This window comes from Sus scrofa, chromosome 9 (assembly GCF_054392235.1).
Source record: "Sus scrofa isolate SSC_HxYL_T2T_F1_AM1 chromosome 9, Sscrofa_HxYL_maternal_Yorkshire_Landrace_v2.0, whole genome shotgun sequence".
Taxonomy (NCBI): domain Eukaryota; kingdom Metazoa; phylum Chordata; class Mammalia; order Artiodactyla; family Suidae; genus Sus; species Sus scrofa.
The window spans coordinates 17,366,359-17,381,737 of record NC_139391.1 but is presented as its reverse complement, the minus strand read 5'-3'; the positions used below and the strand labels follow the sequence as shown (position 1 = coordinate 17,381,737).

At 39.7% G+C, this 15,379-nt stretch overlaps 1 protein-coding gene across 20 annotated transcripts in view; it reads right to left on the bottom strand.

Annotated features, from left to right (window-relative positions):
- Window positions 1–15,379, bottom strand: part of ANKRD42 (ankyrin repeat domain 42) — a 151,127-nt gene that overhangs the window by 128,239 nt on the left and 7,509 nt on the right. For 7 of the 20 annotated variants that reach the window (XM_084975485.1, XM_021062580.2, XM_084975486.1 and 4 more), the window contains 4 exons: window positions 10,466–10,573; window positions 6,286–6,405; window positions 5,139–5,274; window positions 492–692 (listed from right to left, as the gene is read on the bottom strand). In XM_084975485.1, the coding sequence (XP_084831611.1) occupies window positions 492–692; window positions 5,139–5,274; window positions 6,286–6,405; window positions 10,466–10,573 (565 nt within the window). Of the gene's footprint in view, window positions 1–491; window positions 693–929; window positions 1,014–1,337; window positions 1,509–5,138; window positions 5,275–6,285; window positions 6,406–10,465; window positions 10,574–15,379 lie in introns of all 20 variants that reach the window. The other 13 variants (XR_014814806.1, XM_084975498.1, XM_084975489.1 and 10 more) reach the window with 5 other exon arrangements.

The following is a 15,379-nucleotide window of genomic DNA, read 5'->3' as shown; positions in this document are numbered from 1 at the left end:
TCGATAATATTTTGTTCTTAAGTTCAGTGGTAGAGGAGTCCTTTGTAGCTCAGCAGTAATGAACCCAACTAATATCCATGAGGATGCAGGTGTGATCCCTGGCGTTTTTCAGTGTGTTAAGGATCCAGCGCTACTGTGAGCTGCCATGTAGATCAAAGATGTGGCTCTGATCCCGAGTTGCTATGGCTGTGGCATAGGCTGGCATCTGCAGTTCTTTTTGGACCCCTAGCCTGGGGACTTGCATATGCTGTGGGGTGCAGTCCTAAAAAAAAGGAAAAGACAAGAAAAAAGTCCAGTGATAGATGAGTGTTTACTACATTAGTATCTATATTATTTCTGATTGTAATATTTCATATAAAGAAGAAAATCTGGATGAAAGTGTGGACAATGATATGTAACATGTTTTAATATAGCATTTGCCTTCTAACTTCTCTTCCTTTTCAATTTATTCTACTTATTAAATGCTAAGACACTTTAGGTTTAGTACTTACTTTCCTGATCTTTCGGATCATTTCCTTCGTACTCAGCCCCCTGGATAAACTGTAAAATGTTCTGCTTAAAGAACCTCTGGGCCAGGTCTAGCACATTTTCTCCATTATCATTGAAGGCTTTTAAAGCTTGGGAGGCACTGCTCATCCTACTGAGGAGGAATTTAAAACAGTGAAGGTGGCCTTCCATGGCTGCTAAGTGAACTACAGGTGAGACAAAAAAGAAATAAGTTTATTTTCAACTTGACCATAAAATAACTTGAAAAAAGAAATAACACACTTATTCTGATCCTCTTAGGGAGATGCCTATCCCTAACCCATATAACAGGGATGTACTGTATGCAGAGCTAACAGACCATTTTTCCAGCTTAAGGCCCTTACTCAGGTAGCCTTCCAGTCACACCACAGCAATAAATAAAATGGCTAAGTACTTATACTTACCGTGAATGTAGAAAGGCCAGGTGAGGGTCACCAAAAAGCAGGCCCCAGAACATTTTCTTGGAAAGTGAAATACCAATTTTGTAGCTTAAAATTACAATGAAAAAAAAAGTTTGCCATATAAGATAGACGATAGACATATAGGCTGATTTATCTTTATATTTTGGGGGAAAAGTGGAAGAAGTAAACCAAAGTAGTCACTATGCAAATATGGGTGGTGTCATTTTTATCAATATGTATTTTGTCACTTTTCCATAAACATTTTTATTGTCAACAAGAAGACTGGATCAAAACTGCGACTAAGCACACACACTATCTATTTCTCCTCTTAAATTCTTCAAAGTAATAGGAAAGTTGCTGGGTTTTTTGTTTTTACTTTTTAAGGCTGATCCTGCCACATATGCAAGTTACCGGGGTTTTGGGTCCAATCAGAGCTGGAGGCACTGGCCACATCCACAGCCACACTGGATCCGAGATACATCTGCGACCTACACCACAGTTCACAGCAATGCTGGATCCTTAACCCAGTAAGTGATGCCAGGATTGAACCCGCATCCTCATGGAAACTAGCCGTGTTTGTTACTGTTGAGCCACAATGGAAACTCCAGGAAAGTTGTATTTTAAAGCCATAAAGAACGAGAAAAATACACAAGAACACCATGAACAAACAAGAAATGTTAAGGAATCCCTGAAAGAAAATATAATGAATCAGACTGACTGAGGGCCATAACCCAAAATCTGCAAAAAACAGGAATGGCCCTAAGGTATCACAAGCTTAGAGGCAACGACTACAAAGAACAAGAGAGCCCTTACACCTCTTGAGAAGTGACTGGGAAACAGCCCAACTGATACACAAATCTTATCTCTGGAGAAGTGGGCAGTGCCCAAGCAACCAGTACAACTCAGGAGAAACAAGTCACAATGTCCAACTAAAGGCAGGCTGCTAGCACAGGCCACTCCACACTTTCTCAGCTGAACCTTCCACTAAAAACTCTTCCTGAAACTTCAGACTCCTCTATATGCCTAATCACCATATAAACTGAAATGAGCTATAGGCATTTCTAAACTACCTTATCAAAAACTGGACTCTTGGAGTTCTCTGGTGGCCTATCAGTTAAGCATCTGGCCTTGTTACTACTGTGGCTTGGATCACTGCTGTGGCACAGATTCGATCCCTGGCCCAGGAACTTCTGCATGCCGTGGGCTTGACCAAAAATAATAACAATAATAAGGACTTTCCATTTTGGCGCAGTAGGTTAATGATCTGGCTTGCCTTTGTGGCATTGCTGGTTCCCTGGCACAAAATGTTAAGGATCTCATATAGCTGCAGCTGTGGCTTAGGTTACAGATTCAGCCCAGATTCAATCCCTGGTCCAAGGAACTTCCATATGCCATGGGTGTGGCTGAAAATGGGGGTGGGGGAACCACAAAAAAAAAACCCCAAAACCCACTGAACTCCTTACCCTTTTTGTATACAGGTTCCTTACACAGCTTTCCCCATCTCAGTTAATGGAAACTCTTCTTTCCATGAAGACTGGGCCAAAAACCCTGGAGCCAGCCTTAATTCCTATTTCTGTCATTCCTCACCTCTAATCAATCAACGAGTCTTATTGGCTCTATCTCTAAAAGCTACACGAACCTCAATTACTTCTCACTATATTTGCCGCCTCTACTCTGGCCCAACCAAGCAGTAGCCTAATTATTGCCTCAAGTGCCTGACAGTGCATGCCCACGCCCTCACTCCAATTTAGTATTATAAACATAATAGCCACAATGGGGCTCTTAAATATAGTTAGATCATAGTCACACCCATGCTCGAAGTCCTTCAATGGCTCCTGTTACGTCTCTGAGCTCATCAGCTATTATTCACCCCCTCACTTCCGTTCCGATCACACTGACTTGCTGTTACGACTTGCTGTTACTCAAAAACACCAGGCACATTTCTGCCTCAGAAGTTTTACATTTGCTGTTATCTCTTCCTGAAACGTTCTTCCCCCAAGACACCCACAAGACTTGCTTCCTCAACTCCAGGTCTTCACTCAACTTTCACCTCTTTAGTGAAGGCTTCCCTGATGACCTTATTTTAAACTTCATATCTATAACATTCTACTCTTTTTTGCTATTTAATCCAAACACATATCCCTATTTAATAAATGTATTTTGTTCATTAACTTTTATTACTGTCTGTCTTCCCCTTCACCACCACACAAAGGTAGAGACTTTTTTCTGTTTTATTTGCAGTGATATTCCCAGAATCTAGGAGACAGACTGATACACAGATGCTTAATAAATACATTTTGAATTAATAATTTTTAAGAGAGAAGTCTTAATATAAGCAGTCTTAGCTCTGAGCTACATTTTTTTTTTTCGCCTTTTTTTTTTTTTTTTTTAGGGCTGCACCCATGGCATATGGAGGTTCCCTGGCTAGGGGGCCCATTGTAGCTACAGCTGCCATTCTACACTACAGCCACAGTAACAAAGGATCCGAGCCGTGTCTGCGACCTACACCACAGCTCACGGCAACACCAGATCCTTAACCCACTGAGCATGGACAGGGATTGAACCTGCAACCACATGGATCCTAGTCGGATTCATTTCTGCTGCACCACGATGGGAACTCCTGAGGCTATTCTTAACCTCTACATTACACTATTAAAAATATACTACACATGGTTACAAACTATTTATATATGTTTAAAGAAGTAAGAGTTGAATTTTTTTTTTCAATGAGCAGACAGTAAGAGACTAAAAAGTGATCAGGCAAATCCAATAAAGAACTAAAAAAGAATGTAATTGCCCCAAACCTTGTTACAGAAAAGTCAGCTGCAGGAGGTTGGGAGATTTAAATGATTAGTAAAATAATAAAAATTGCTAGAAGATAATATAAAAGAGTGTCTTCATGATGACAGAGTGGGGAAAGATTTTTTAACAGGATCCAGAAAGCACTAACCACAAAGGAAGAGATTATGAAACTGGACTACATTAAAATTGAAACTTCCATTTGTTAAAAGAAATCTCTAAAGAATGAAAAGGCAAGGCAGAGAGTGGAAAAGATACTTAAGTGGGAAAGATATTTGCCATAAATGTAACTGACAAAGAGCTTATCACTAGAATATATAAAGAACCCTTACAATTCACTTTTTTAAAAATAGACAGTAAAAAAAAAAAAGCAGAAGCTTTGAACTGGTAATTCACAAAAGAAAACAACCCAACAGCCATTAAGTATATGAAACAATGTTCTACATCTCTAGTCATCAGGGAAAATGCAAATTAAAACCACATGATATGACCGCATGTTCAAAAGAATGACTAAAACTAACAAAACGAATAGTATCAAATGTTAGTGAGGGATTTCCGACCACGGGTGGCTCAGTGGGTTATGAACCCAACTAGTATCCATGAGGATTTGGGTTCAATCCCTGGCCTTGCTCAGTGGGTTAAGGATCTGGCATTGCTGTGAGCTGTGGTGTGGGTCACAGAGGTGGCTCAGATCTGCCATTACTGTGGCTGCAGTGTAGGCTGGCAGCTGTAGCTCTGATTCAACCCCTAGCCTGGGAACTATTTCCATAGGCCACAGGCACAGCCCTAAAAAAAAAAAAAAAAAAAAGAAAGTTAATGAGAAAGAGGAGTGACTGAAAGCCTTATACACAGCTCGTGGGTGTATAAATTGCTAACGACCACTTTGAAAAATCAAAAGAAGCTGCACACAAAAAGACACTAGTGTATTATTGAGGGTAGTGATTAACTTTGGAAGTTGGTAGTAACCAGAAAAAGGACATGAAGGAGACTATCCTCTTTCTCAATCTAGTTGATCACAAGCTAGACAACTGCAATGAGAAAATTAAATCAAATACACTAGTGTCCACTATTTGTACTATTTTTTTTTAAGAAGTCCGTGGAACAGACACCTATGAAGTTAAACAATAACACTGGACAGTAGATGAAGCAAACAACTGGAGGGGGGTGTAAATCCAAGTTTAACTTTGCCAATTTTTCCTTTGCTGATATGGTCCCAGGAAAAAACAAAAACAAAAAACAATCTCGAGGGGGGTACATAACAAACACAATGCAAGATAAATGCTCATGCCAACCTATTCAGTCCTTTTAGGAGCTATTAGAATGATGACAGCTTAAATTTCTTAAACATGACCCAACATTTTAAAAGTTTACATTAACAGAAAAGACCAAATATTTGCTTTTTCAAATACCTACCTGGAAGGTTTCCATTGTAGTCCACATCTTCGATGCTACACCCCCATTTAACTAGAAGTTGCAAACAGCCAAGTCGCCCGTGAAAAGCTGCATAATGCACAGGTTTCCATTCTCTCTTATCAGTCATGCTGGGATCCTAGAGGTAACATTTCACGAGGACTTAGTTTCTTTCTGTTTTGTAGGGGAAACAGTCTTGCATCTTAACTCTGCAAATGAAAACTGGAGGCTATTCTTAAAGCTATATGGCAAATATTAACTATAACAGAAATATTTACTGCAACCAATGATTTGGACATATGAGCTAATAAGATAGCAATGAAATTTTAAAGTCTTTAAAAGAACATAATTAACCAAAAATTTTTTTTAGGGCCACACCTGTGGTATACGGAACTTCTCAGGCCAGAGACTGAATCCAAGCTGTAGCTGTGACCTGCATCACAGCCACAGCAACACCAGATCCTTCAACCCACTGCACTGGGCCAGGGATTGAACCCACACCTTTGCAGTGACCCAAGCTGCTGCAGTCAGATTCTTAACACACTGTACCATAACAGGAACTCCCAAAAACTAGTTTTTAAAGAGGAGCTTAAGCAACATTTTACTGGTCACAAGTTCTAGATTTATAAAATGAAAAGAGATGGATTCAAATGATCAAATCATATTGAGAGTATAAAGAGTTTTTTTTTTTTTTCCACAACACCGGGTAATATTAAAAACAACTATCACAATAAATGAAATTTCTGGAGATGTAAATCACTTTCTAAATTAGTGTATGAAATAAGAGCCAAAAAAAAAAAAAAAACCCAACATAACAAAAAACAAACCAAAAAAACCCATAGGTAAATACAGCAATTCAGAAAGGCTTACAATCCCTGGTTAAGATATGTTTGGAAGCTTCAGAATCTTCCCTATTAAACTCTAAACTGACAGCCTCCAAAATATTTTGTACCAGTAAACTGGGTGTTTTTGTTGTTGTTGATTTGTCTAAATTATTGCTCCCATATTTTAAGATGGAAAAGCTAAAGAGAGATCAAATTGCTCAAAGTCATATAAGGGATTTTAAAAGTGAGGAAGTGATAGCCAGAGTACCAAATGTTAGTCCATCTATATGGTTATACATTCTCTCTTATTAACAGGAATCCCTCACCACTCCACTTCGGAGCATTATTTGTAAAGTGAAAGAATGTCCGTGTGTTGCAGCAAGGTGTAAAGGAGTGCATCCACGATCATCTTGAGCTGCCAGATTTGCTCCATTGATTAGAAGAGCCTAGAAGAAGAGAAAGGAAAAGTGAGCTCATATGAATATAGATGTTAAATCATAAAAGCAGAGGCAGATTATTTAAAGGCAAGCCATTTACTAAACTATAGCTAAGTTATCATATAAGTTCTTGCATATGTGCTACATGCAAAGTTTAAGAAATTCTTGGAGATCCCTGATGGCTCAGGAGGTTAAGGATCTGAGGTTGTGACTGCTGTGGTGATGGTCGTTGCTATGGTGATGGTTCAATTCCTAGCCTAGGAACTTCCACAACCTGTGGACACATTAAAAAAAAAAAAAAAAAAAAAAGTGAGAAATATTTAGCTAGTCCTAAAAAAATGCTTGAGAGACTTTTTTTTTTTTTTTGGTCTTTTTAGGGCCATACCCACAGCACATGGAAGTTTCCAGGCTAGGGGTCGAATTGGAGCTGCAGCTGCCAACCTATACCACGGCCACAGCAATGTGGGATCCAGCTGCCTCTGCAAGCTACACCACAGCTCATGGCAACACCAGATCCTTAACCCACTGAGTAAGGCCAGGGATTGAGCCTGCATCCTCATGGATGCTAGTCGGATTGTTTCTGCTGAGCCATGACGGGAACTCCTATATCAGATACATAACATGCCACTTTATATAATACACAGAGTAACTGTTTTAAAAAATTATTAGCTAGTATTCTTTAGTTTTATCTCTCTCCAACATTTTTTTGTTTTGTAACCAGCCTATATCTACCAGTATCTCAGCAAAAGTTTACTTGGTCATAATTCTTATCAAGTGTTTTAGGAAGAAGAGTCTCCATGATTCTGTCTGACTCCCACTAGCAAATTAGCCAATAGTCATCACAAACCATATACTGAGTGCCTACTGTGTCACTGCAGAGTATATGAAGACATATCAATTTAGGGAATTAGGATATGTATAAAGACAAAGATAATAAACTATACAAAGAAGTCCCTGACAAGATAACAATAACACAATATAGTACACAAAAAGCTTCACAAAAGCTCTAAGAATGAAGAGGTCACTTTGGGGAAGAGGCCAATCAAGGCAGAGGGAATGAGTTAAACCAATACTTAGAGGAAAAAAAGCATCAAGTAATGTTTCATTTGACCCTGATATCCCCTTAAGTTGTTTTATTTGCTCCTTCCTTTTGTGGCCTACTTCTCAAATTAATGCCTCACTGCCTCAACTTCAAATCCACCTGCAAACTGAGTGCCATCCCTGTCATTGCATAGAAATATAGCCATCCTCCCCTAGGGTGAGTTCTCTAGTTCACCAGCATTTCCTTAAGTGTTTTATCCTGGAACAGATATCCTGCCTAACTTCTTAAACTTCTATTTTCACTTGCACAGTCCTAATGGATCTTGGCTCTCCTGTCTTTCTCCTTGGCATTCTTCACTAATTTCTCTGATTCCTCCCATTCCTATCAGTAATCTTTGTCAACATTCAGTCCTCAATACTCTACACTCTTCTTTATGCTTTTTACTCCTGAATCTTTGTCTCCAGCACCCTTTTAACTGCCTGGACCTTCTGCACGTGAACGACCTATAGGCACCTTAACCTCAACAATGTGCCAAATTGAACTCAGCATCTTTCCTTCTAAATCTCCCCTGCCTCTCAAATGTCCCTATCTATAATGCCATAATTATCTGTCTTTTTTTTTTTTTTTTTTTTTTTTTTTGCTTTTTAGGGCTGCACTTGCAGCATATGGAGGTTCCCAGGCTAGGGGCCCAATTGGAGCTACAGCCGCCAGCCTACACCAGAGCCACACAAGATCCGAGCCACATCTGTGACCTACACCACAGCTCACGGCAACGCCACATCCTTAACCCACTGAGTGAGTCCAGGGATCGAACATGCAACCTCATGGTTCCTAACTGGATTTGTTTTCGCTGCGCCATGACGGGAACTCCTTACCTGTCATTCTGACTCAGAAATTTACATTCTCACTATGCTTTGTCAATACCTGCTTTGCAAGATGTCTTCAATGATTTTCTTTCTTTTTATAACTGTATACCAAAAATCTCACCCTCTATGGTTAGTGATTATACCAAGAGTCTCTAACTGGTCTTCTTGCTTCCAAACTCTTCATCTTAGATCCTAGGTATACCTAGCTTAAATAATTTCCTGCAACATATTCCCCTGTTAACGTCCATGTGTATGTACATTTGCACACGCACATACTCTATTCATAGATAACTCTCCTATACAAATGAACCTTTATTTTATTTCTAAGATGTTTTACAAATATGGCTTTTTCAAATTTAGTTCATTAACATTCCACATAACAAACCATCTACACTCAATCAAACTCATATAATGGTATATTCCCTGAACACATCTCATTTATTCAATTTAAAGACTTCTCATAGAGTTCCCTTGTGGCACAGCAGGTTAAGGATCTGGAGTTGCTACAGCTGCAGCATAGGTCGCAGCCACCGCTCAGATTCAATCCTTGGCCTGGGAACTTCACCTTCCATATTCCACAGCATGGCCAAAAAACAAAAAAACAAAAACAAAAACAAAAAGACTTCTCATACAATTATAGCTTAAAGGAGTTCCCGTTGTGGCTCAGTGGTTAACAAATCTGACTTGCTCAGGATCTGGCGTTGCCATGAACTGTGGTGTAGGTCACAGATGCATCTTGGATTCTGCGTTGCTTTGGCTGTGGTTTAGGCCAGTAGCTATGGCTCTGACTGGACCCCTAGCCTGGGAACCTCCATATGTAGCAGGAGTGGCCAAAAAAAAAAAAAAAAAAATATATATATATATATATATAGCATAGAGGTTAATAGGACAAAGTCTAGGTTCAATCCTTGACTTTGTCACTTTAGACAAAGTACTTAACTCCCAGAATCTGTTTCCTAGTCTTCAAGAACGGGAACTCATAAGATTGTTGTATTAAATGAAGTGATACATGGAAGACTATGAAAAAACGGTTTAACAAGTGAAAATCATTATTTTTATTTGCATCTGAAACCACATTCCCTTCCCACAATGCTTCTTCGCTATTTTTTTTTTTTTTTTTGCCACATCCGCGGCACATGGAATTTCCTAAGCCAGGGATCAAACCTGAGTCACAGCAGTGACCCAAGCTGCAGTGACAACACCAGATCCTTAAACAACTGCACCACAAGAGAACTCCACTATTTATCTTTTTCAAATCAACCCATTCTTTTAGGATTAGCTGAAGTTTTATTTCCTCTATTTGTGGCTCCCCTGTAAGTTCTGCAATTCTCGTCTATACTTTTCATGAGAACCTTATTCACAGACTGTACTTTGCACTGTTTTTTAACTCACTGGGGAGAGCTTCTGTCATTCCATAGTCTCAGGCTTCTTACAGGCAGGGACAGTTCACATACACAATTCTGTATTCCTCCAAGTTCCAGTCCATTTCACCATACTGATTAAATCTAGCTACTCTAATAAACTAGAGCCTGCCACATATTTATGTATAACTCTGGCCAGGAAATACATAAAAAAGGAATTTTAGGCATGGCAAGCTATAAAGAAGATCATCTAGGCATGCTATGACATCCCTTAAAAGAACCCAAACATCCAACTACTTAAGAGATAAAATTATTTCTGTTCTTTTTTTGTCTTTTGTGTTTTTGTCTGTTGTTGTTGTTGTTGCTATTTCTTGGGCCGCTCCCGAGGCATATGGAGGTTCCCAGGCTAGGGGTTGAATCGGAGCTGTAGCCACCGGCCTACGCCAGAGCCACAGCAACGCGGGATCCGAGCCACGTCTGCGACCTACACCACAGCTCACGGCAACGCCGGATCTTTAACCCACTGAGCAAGGGCAGGGACCGAACCCGTGACCTCATGGTTCCTAGTCGGATTCGCTAACCACTGCGCCACGACGGGAACTCCTATTTCTGTTCTTAGACAATGTGTTTGAGTGACAGTTGGTGCCCAAATATATGAGTCCTAGAATCCAGTACGTTTTTGTTTAGAACACAGAACTCAATCTATGAAATTAATTAGAAGAAAGGCAACAGCCCAATAGGAGTATGCCAAAATAATTCAACCTACCAAATTTTTAAAAAGTAACCAAAGTTATTATTACCTGCATACAAGCATCCTGTCCCCTGATTGCGGCTATGTGAGCTGCTGTCCAACCCCTCCCGGTTACTTGTGAGATATCAGCCCCATGCCAGAGGAGCCAATGAAGACACTACATTAAGAAAATACACATTAACCATGTTAATAGACATTTTTAACATTTTAATATCTTTAGGTTAGTCTGTACTCATGAAATACTACAGCCTGAGAAGCATCGTAAGTAAATGGGGGGGCCAGCTATACCCCAAACAAAAGCACAGGCATTATGATATGGTGACCCTCATTTGGTCTTACTGTTAGGTAAACAACAGGGAGAAGTAGGAGCTGGGGCAAACAGGAGACCACATTCCTTGCTCAAAAGGTGAAATCCTACTGAATCCTAGCCAGTTTTTGAGATGACTGAAATACTGGTCCCAATCTTACATTTAGCTAATACTTTACAAGACAAACAAAACGCATGTGTGGTCAAATTCACTGAATGACTGCTAATTTACAAACTCTGCCATAGATTAAATGGGCTCAGAAACTTCTGTATCAGAGCAAATATTGTTATTCTACTACTTTCTTTTTTTTTTTTTTTGTCTTTTTGTCTTTTCTTGGGCCGCTTCCACAGCATATGGAGGTTCCCAAGGCCAGGGGTCTAATTGGAGCTGTACCTGCCAGCCTACACCAGAGCCACAGCAACACAGGATCCAAGCCGCGTCTGCGATCTACACCACAGCTCACAGCAATGCCGGATCGTTAACCCACTAAACAAGGATCAAACCCGCAACCTCATGGTTCCTAGTCGGATTCGTTAACCACTGAGCCACGATGGGAACTCTGTTTTTTTTGTTTGTTTGTTTGTTTGTTTTTTTCTACTATTTTCTAAAAAAAAATAAATAGCATATCTTAAAAAGGGAGGGAGTCATATACATATCCATTTAAGCTTTTTAAAATTTTAAAAATTTTCTTTTTTTTTTTACAGCCACACCTGCATCATATGAAAATTCCTGGGCCAGGGGTAGAATCCAAGCTGCAGATGCATGTCTATACCACAGCCACAGCAATGCCAGATCCTTAACTCACTGAGTGAGGCCAGGGATCAAACCCACCTCCACACAGAAACTATGTTGAGTTCTTAATCTGCGGAGTCACAAAGGGAACTCCGCATTTAAGATTTATTTAATTAAACTAAGTCTCAATATAATACAGTACTAGAGTTCTGCACTACATATAGTGTTACTGTCTTTATACGTTCAAGCCTGTAGATTCTACCTTCAAGAAGTTTTTTTCAAAATGGCTATACTACCTAAGGTAATCTACTTGAAGTCATTTGCCCATTTCTTTTTTGGTCTTTTGTCTTTTTTGTTGTTGTTTTTGTTGCTATTTCTTGGGCCGCTCCCGCGGCATATGGAGGTTCCCAGGCTAGGGGTCAAATCGGAGCTGTAGCCGCCAGCCTATGCCAGAGCCACAGCAACGCGGGATCCGAGCCGCGTCTGCAACCTACACCACAGCTCACGGCAACGCCGGATCGTTAACCCACTGAGCAAGGGCAGGGACCGAACCTGCAACCTCATGGTTCCTAGTCGGATTCGTTAACCACTTCGCCACGACGGGAACTCCTCATTTGCCCATTTCTAATTGGATTTTTAATTTTTTCACTATTGATTTGTGAGAGTCTCATATATTCTAGCAACAAGTTCTTAGTCAAATTTATGACTTGGAAAGATTTTTTCCTGCTTATAGAGGGAACATACCTTAACATAATAAAAGCCATTTATGACTAACCCACAGCAAATACAATACTCAATGGAGAAAAGCTGAAAGCCTTCCCACTAAAATCTGCAACAAGACAGGGATACCCACTCTCACCACTTTTATTCAACAAAGTACTGGAAGTCCTAGCCACAGCAATCCAAAAAACAAAAGAAATAAAACATATCCAAATTGGAAGAGAAGAGGTAAAATTGTCACTGCATGCAGATGACATAATACTATATATAGAAAACCCTAAGGACTCAACCCAAAAACTACTTGAACTGATCAACAAATTCAGCAAAGTAACAGGATATAAGATTAACATTCAGAAATCAGTTGCATTTCTGTATACTAACAATGGAAATACTAGAAAAGGAATACAAAAATACAATCCCTTTTAAAATCGTACCCCAAAAAATCAAATACTGCGAATAAACCTGACCAAGGAGGCAAAAGACTTAACATGCTGAGAACTATACAGCATTAATCAAGGAAATTAAAGAGGACTCAAAGAAATGGAAAGATATTCCACGCTCCTGAGTTAGAATTAATAGCGTAAAAATGGCCATCCTATCCAAAGCCATCTACAGATTTAATGCAATCCCTATCAAATTACCCAGGACATTTTGCACACAACTACAACAAACAATCCAAATTTACATGGAACTCCAAAAGACCCAGAATTTCCAAAGCAATCCTGAGGAACAAAAACCAAGCAGGAGGCATAACTCTCCCAGACTTCAGGGAATATTACAAAGCTACAGTAAACAAGACAGCGTGGTACTGGTTCCAAAACAGACATACAGACCAATGGAACAGAACAGAGAACCCAGAAGTAAACCCAGACACATACAGTCAATTAATCTTTGACAATGGAGGCAAGAATATAAAATGAGGAAAAGATAGTCTTTTCAGCAAGTGGTGCTGGGAAAACTGGACAGCTGCATGTAAATCAATGAAACCGGAACACACCCTCACACCATGCACAAAAATAAACTCAAAATGGCTTAAAGACTTAAATGTAAGACAAGACACCATTAAACTCCTAGAAGAGAACATAGGCAAAACTTTCTCTGACATCAACCTTACAAATGTTTTCTCAGGTCAGTCTTCCAAAGCAACAAAAATAAAAGCAAAAATGAACCAATGGGACCCAATCAAACTGACAAGCTTTTGCACAGCAAAGGAAACCATTAAAAAAAAAAAAAAGACAACTTACAGAATGGCAGAAAATAATTTCAAACAATGCAACTGGCAAGGGTTTCATCTCTCAAATATACAAACATCTTATACAACTCCACAGCAAAAAAAGCCAACAACCCAATTGAAAAATGGGCAAAAGACCTAAGTAGACATTTCTCCAAAGAAGATATACAGATGGCCAACAGACACATGAAAAAATGCTCAGCATCACTGATTATTAGAGAAATACAAATCTTAGGTACCACCTCATACTAGTCAGAATGGCCACCATTAATAAGTCCACAAATAACAAGTGCTGGAGAGGGTGTGGAGAAAAGAGAACCCTCCTGCACTGCTGGTAGGAATGTAAACTGGTACAACCACTATGGAAAACAGTATGGAGGAAACTATATACCTAGAACTACCATATGACCCAGCAACCCCACTCATGGGCATATATCCAGACAAAACTTTCCTTGAAAAAGACGCATGCACCCACATGTTCATTGCAGCACTATGCACAATAGCCAAGACATCAAAACAACGTAAATGTCCATTGACAGATGATTGGATTAAGAAGATGTGGTATATATATGCAATGGAATACTACTCAGCCATAAAAAAGAACAAAACAATGCCATTCAGAGCAACATGGTTGGAACTAGAGACATACTAGGTGAAGTCAGAAAGAGAAAAACAAATACCATAGGATATCACTTATATCTGGAATCTAATATATGGCAGAAATTAACCTTTCCACAGGAAAGAAAATCATAGACATTAAGAATAGATTTGCGGTTGTCAAGGGGGAGGGAGTGGGATGGATTGGAAGCTTGGGCTTAACAGACGCAAACTATTGCCTTTGGAACGGATAAGCAAGGAGACCCTGCTGTATAGCCCTGGGGACTATATCTAGTCACTTTATCATGGAGCATGATAATGTGAGAAAAAAGAATGTATACATGTACATGTAACTGGGTCACCTTGCTGTACAGGAGAAAATTGACAGAACAGTGTAAACCAGCTATAATGGAAGAAAATCATAAAAAAAGAAAGATATTTTCATATATATTTTTTAGAAATTTTTTAAGTTTTACACTTGTCCAAGACCTGTTTTCAGTACATTTTTACATATGATATCAATTATGAGTTGAGGTTCGTTTTCTTACATGTGACTATCCAGCTGGTGCCAGCACCATTTAATAAAAATACTGTTCACCATTGGACTGCATTGCGTGTTTGTTGAAAAACAATTGACCGATCAGCAGGACTTCAAGAGTGGCTAAGTGAGGAACCTGGCAAATCGCCCCCAAGAAATAATGATAAAGCTAGACAGAGTTGTCAAAAACAACCACTTAAAGAGACTGGAGTTCCCGTCGTGGCTCAGTGGTTAACGAATCCGACTAGGAAACATGAGGTTACAGGTTCGATCCTTGGCCTTGTTCAGTGGGTTCAGGATCCGGTGTTGCCGTGAGCTGTGGTGTAGGTCACAGACACGGCTCAGATCCCACATTGCTGCGGCTCTGGCGTAGGCCAGTGGCTACAGCTCCGATTAAACCCCTAGCCTGAAAACCTCCATATGCTGCAGGAGCGGCCCTTTAGAGAACTAAAAGAAATGATTTTTTAAAGAATTTGTTTAACAGGAGTTCCCGTCGTGGCACAGGGGAAACAAATCTGACTAGGAACAATGAGGTTGCAGGTTCAATCCCTGGCCTCGCTCAATATTTTCATATTTCCTCTCGTAACTGAGCAGTACCCTTGAGGCCTTCTCAGAGTGGATCTCCCCAACTCATGTCCTCCACCTGACTTTTTCTCTACAAACTTTAGTCAAAGAACCAATTTTATCAGAGAGTGAAAAAAGAAAAACAGAAAAAAAGAAAACAGTATTAATAATTCAGCCATTCAACAAAGTCGAGGACTTTCAGTTCTTCCAAGACTATAGATAATACTCCAAGCCATGTCCTTGAAGGTGTTTTGCAGCTGCTGAAGTCCCCAC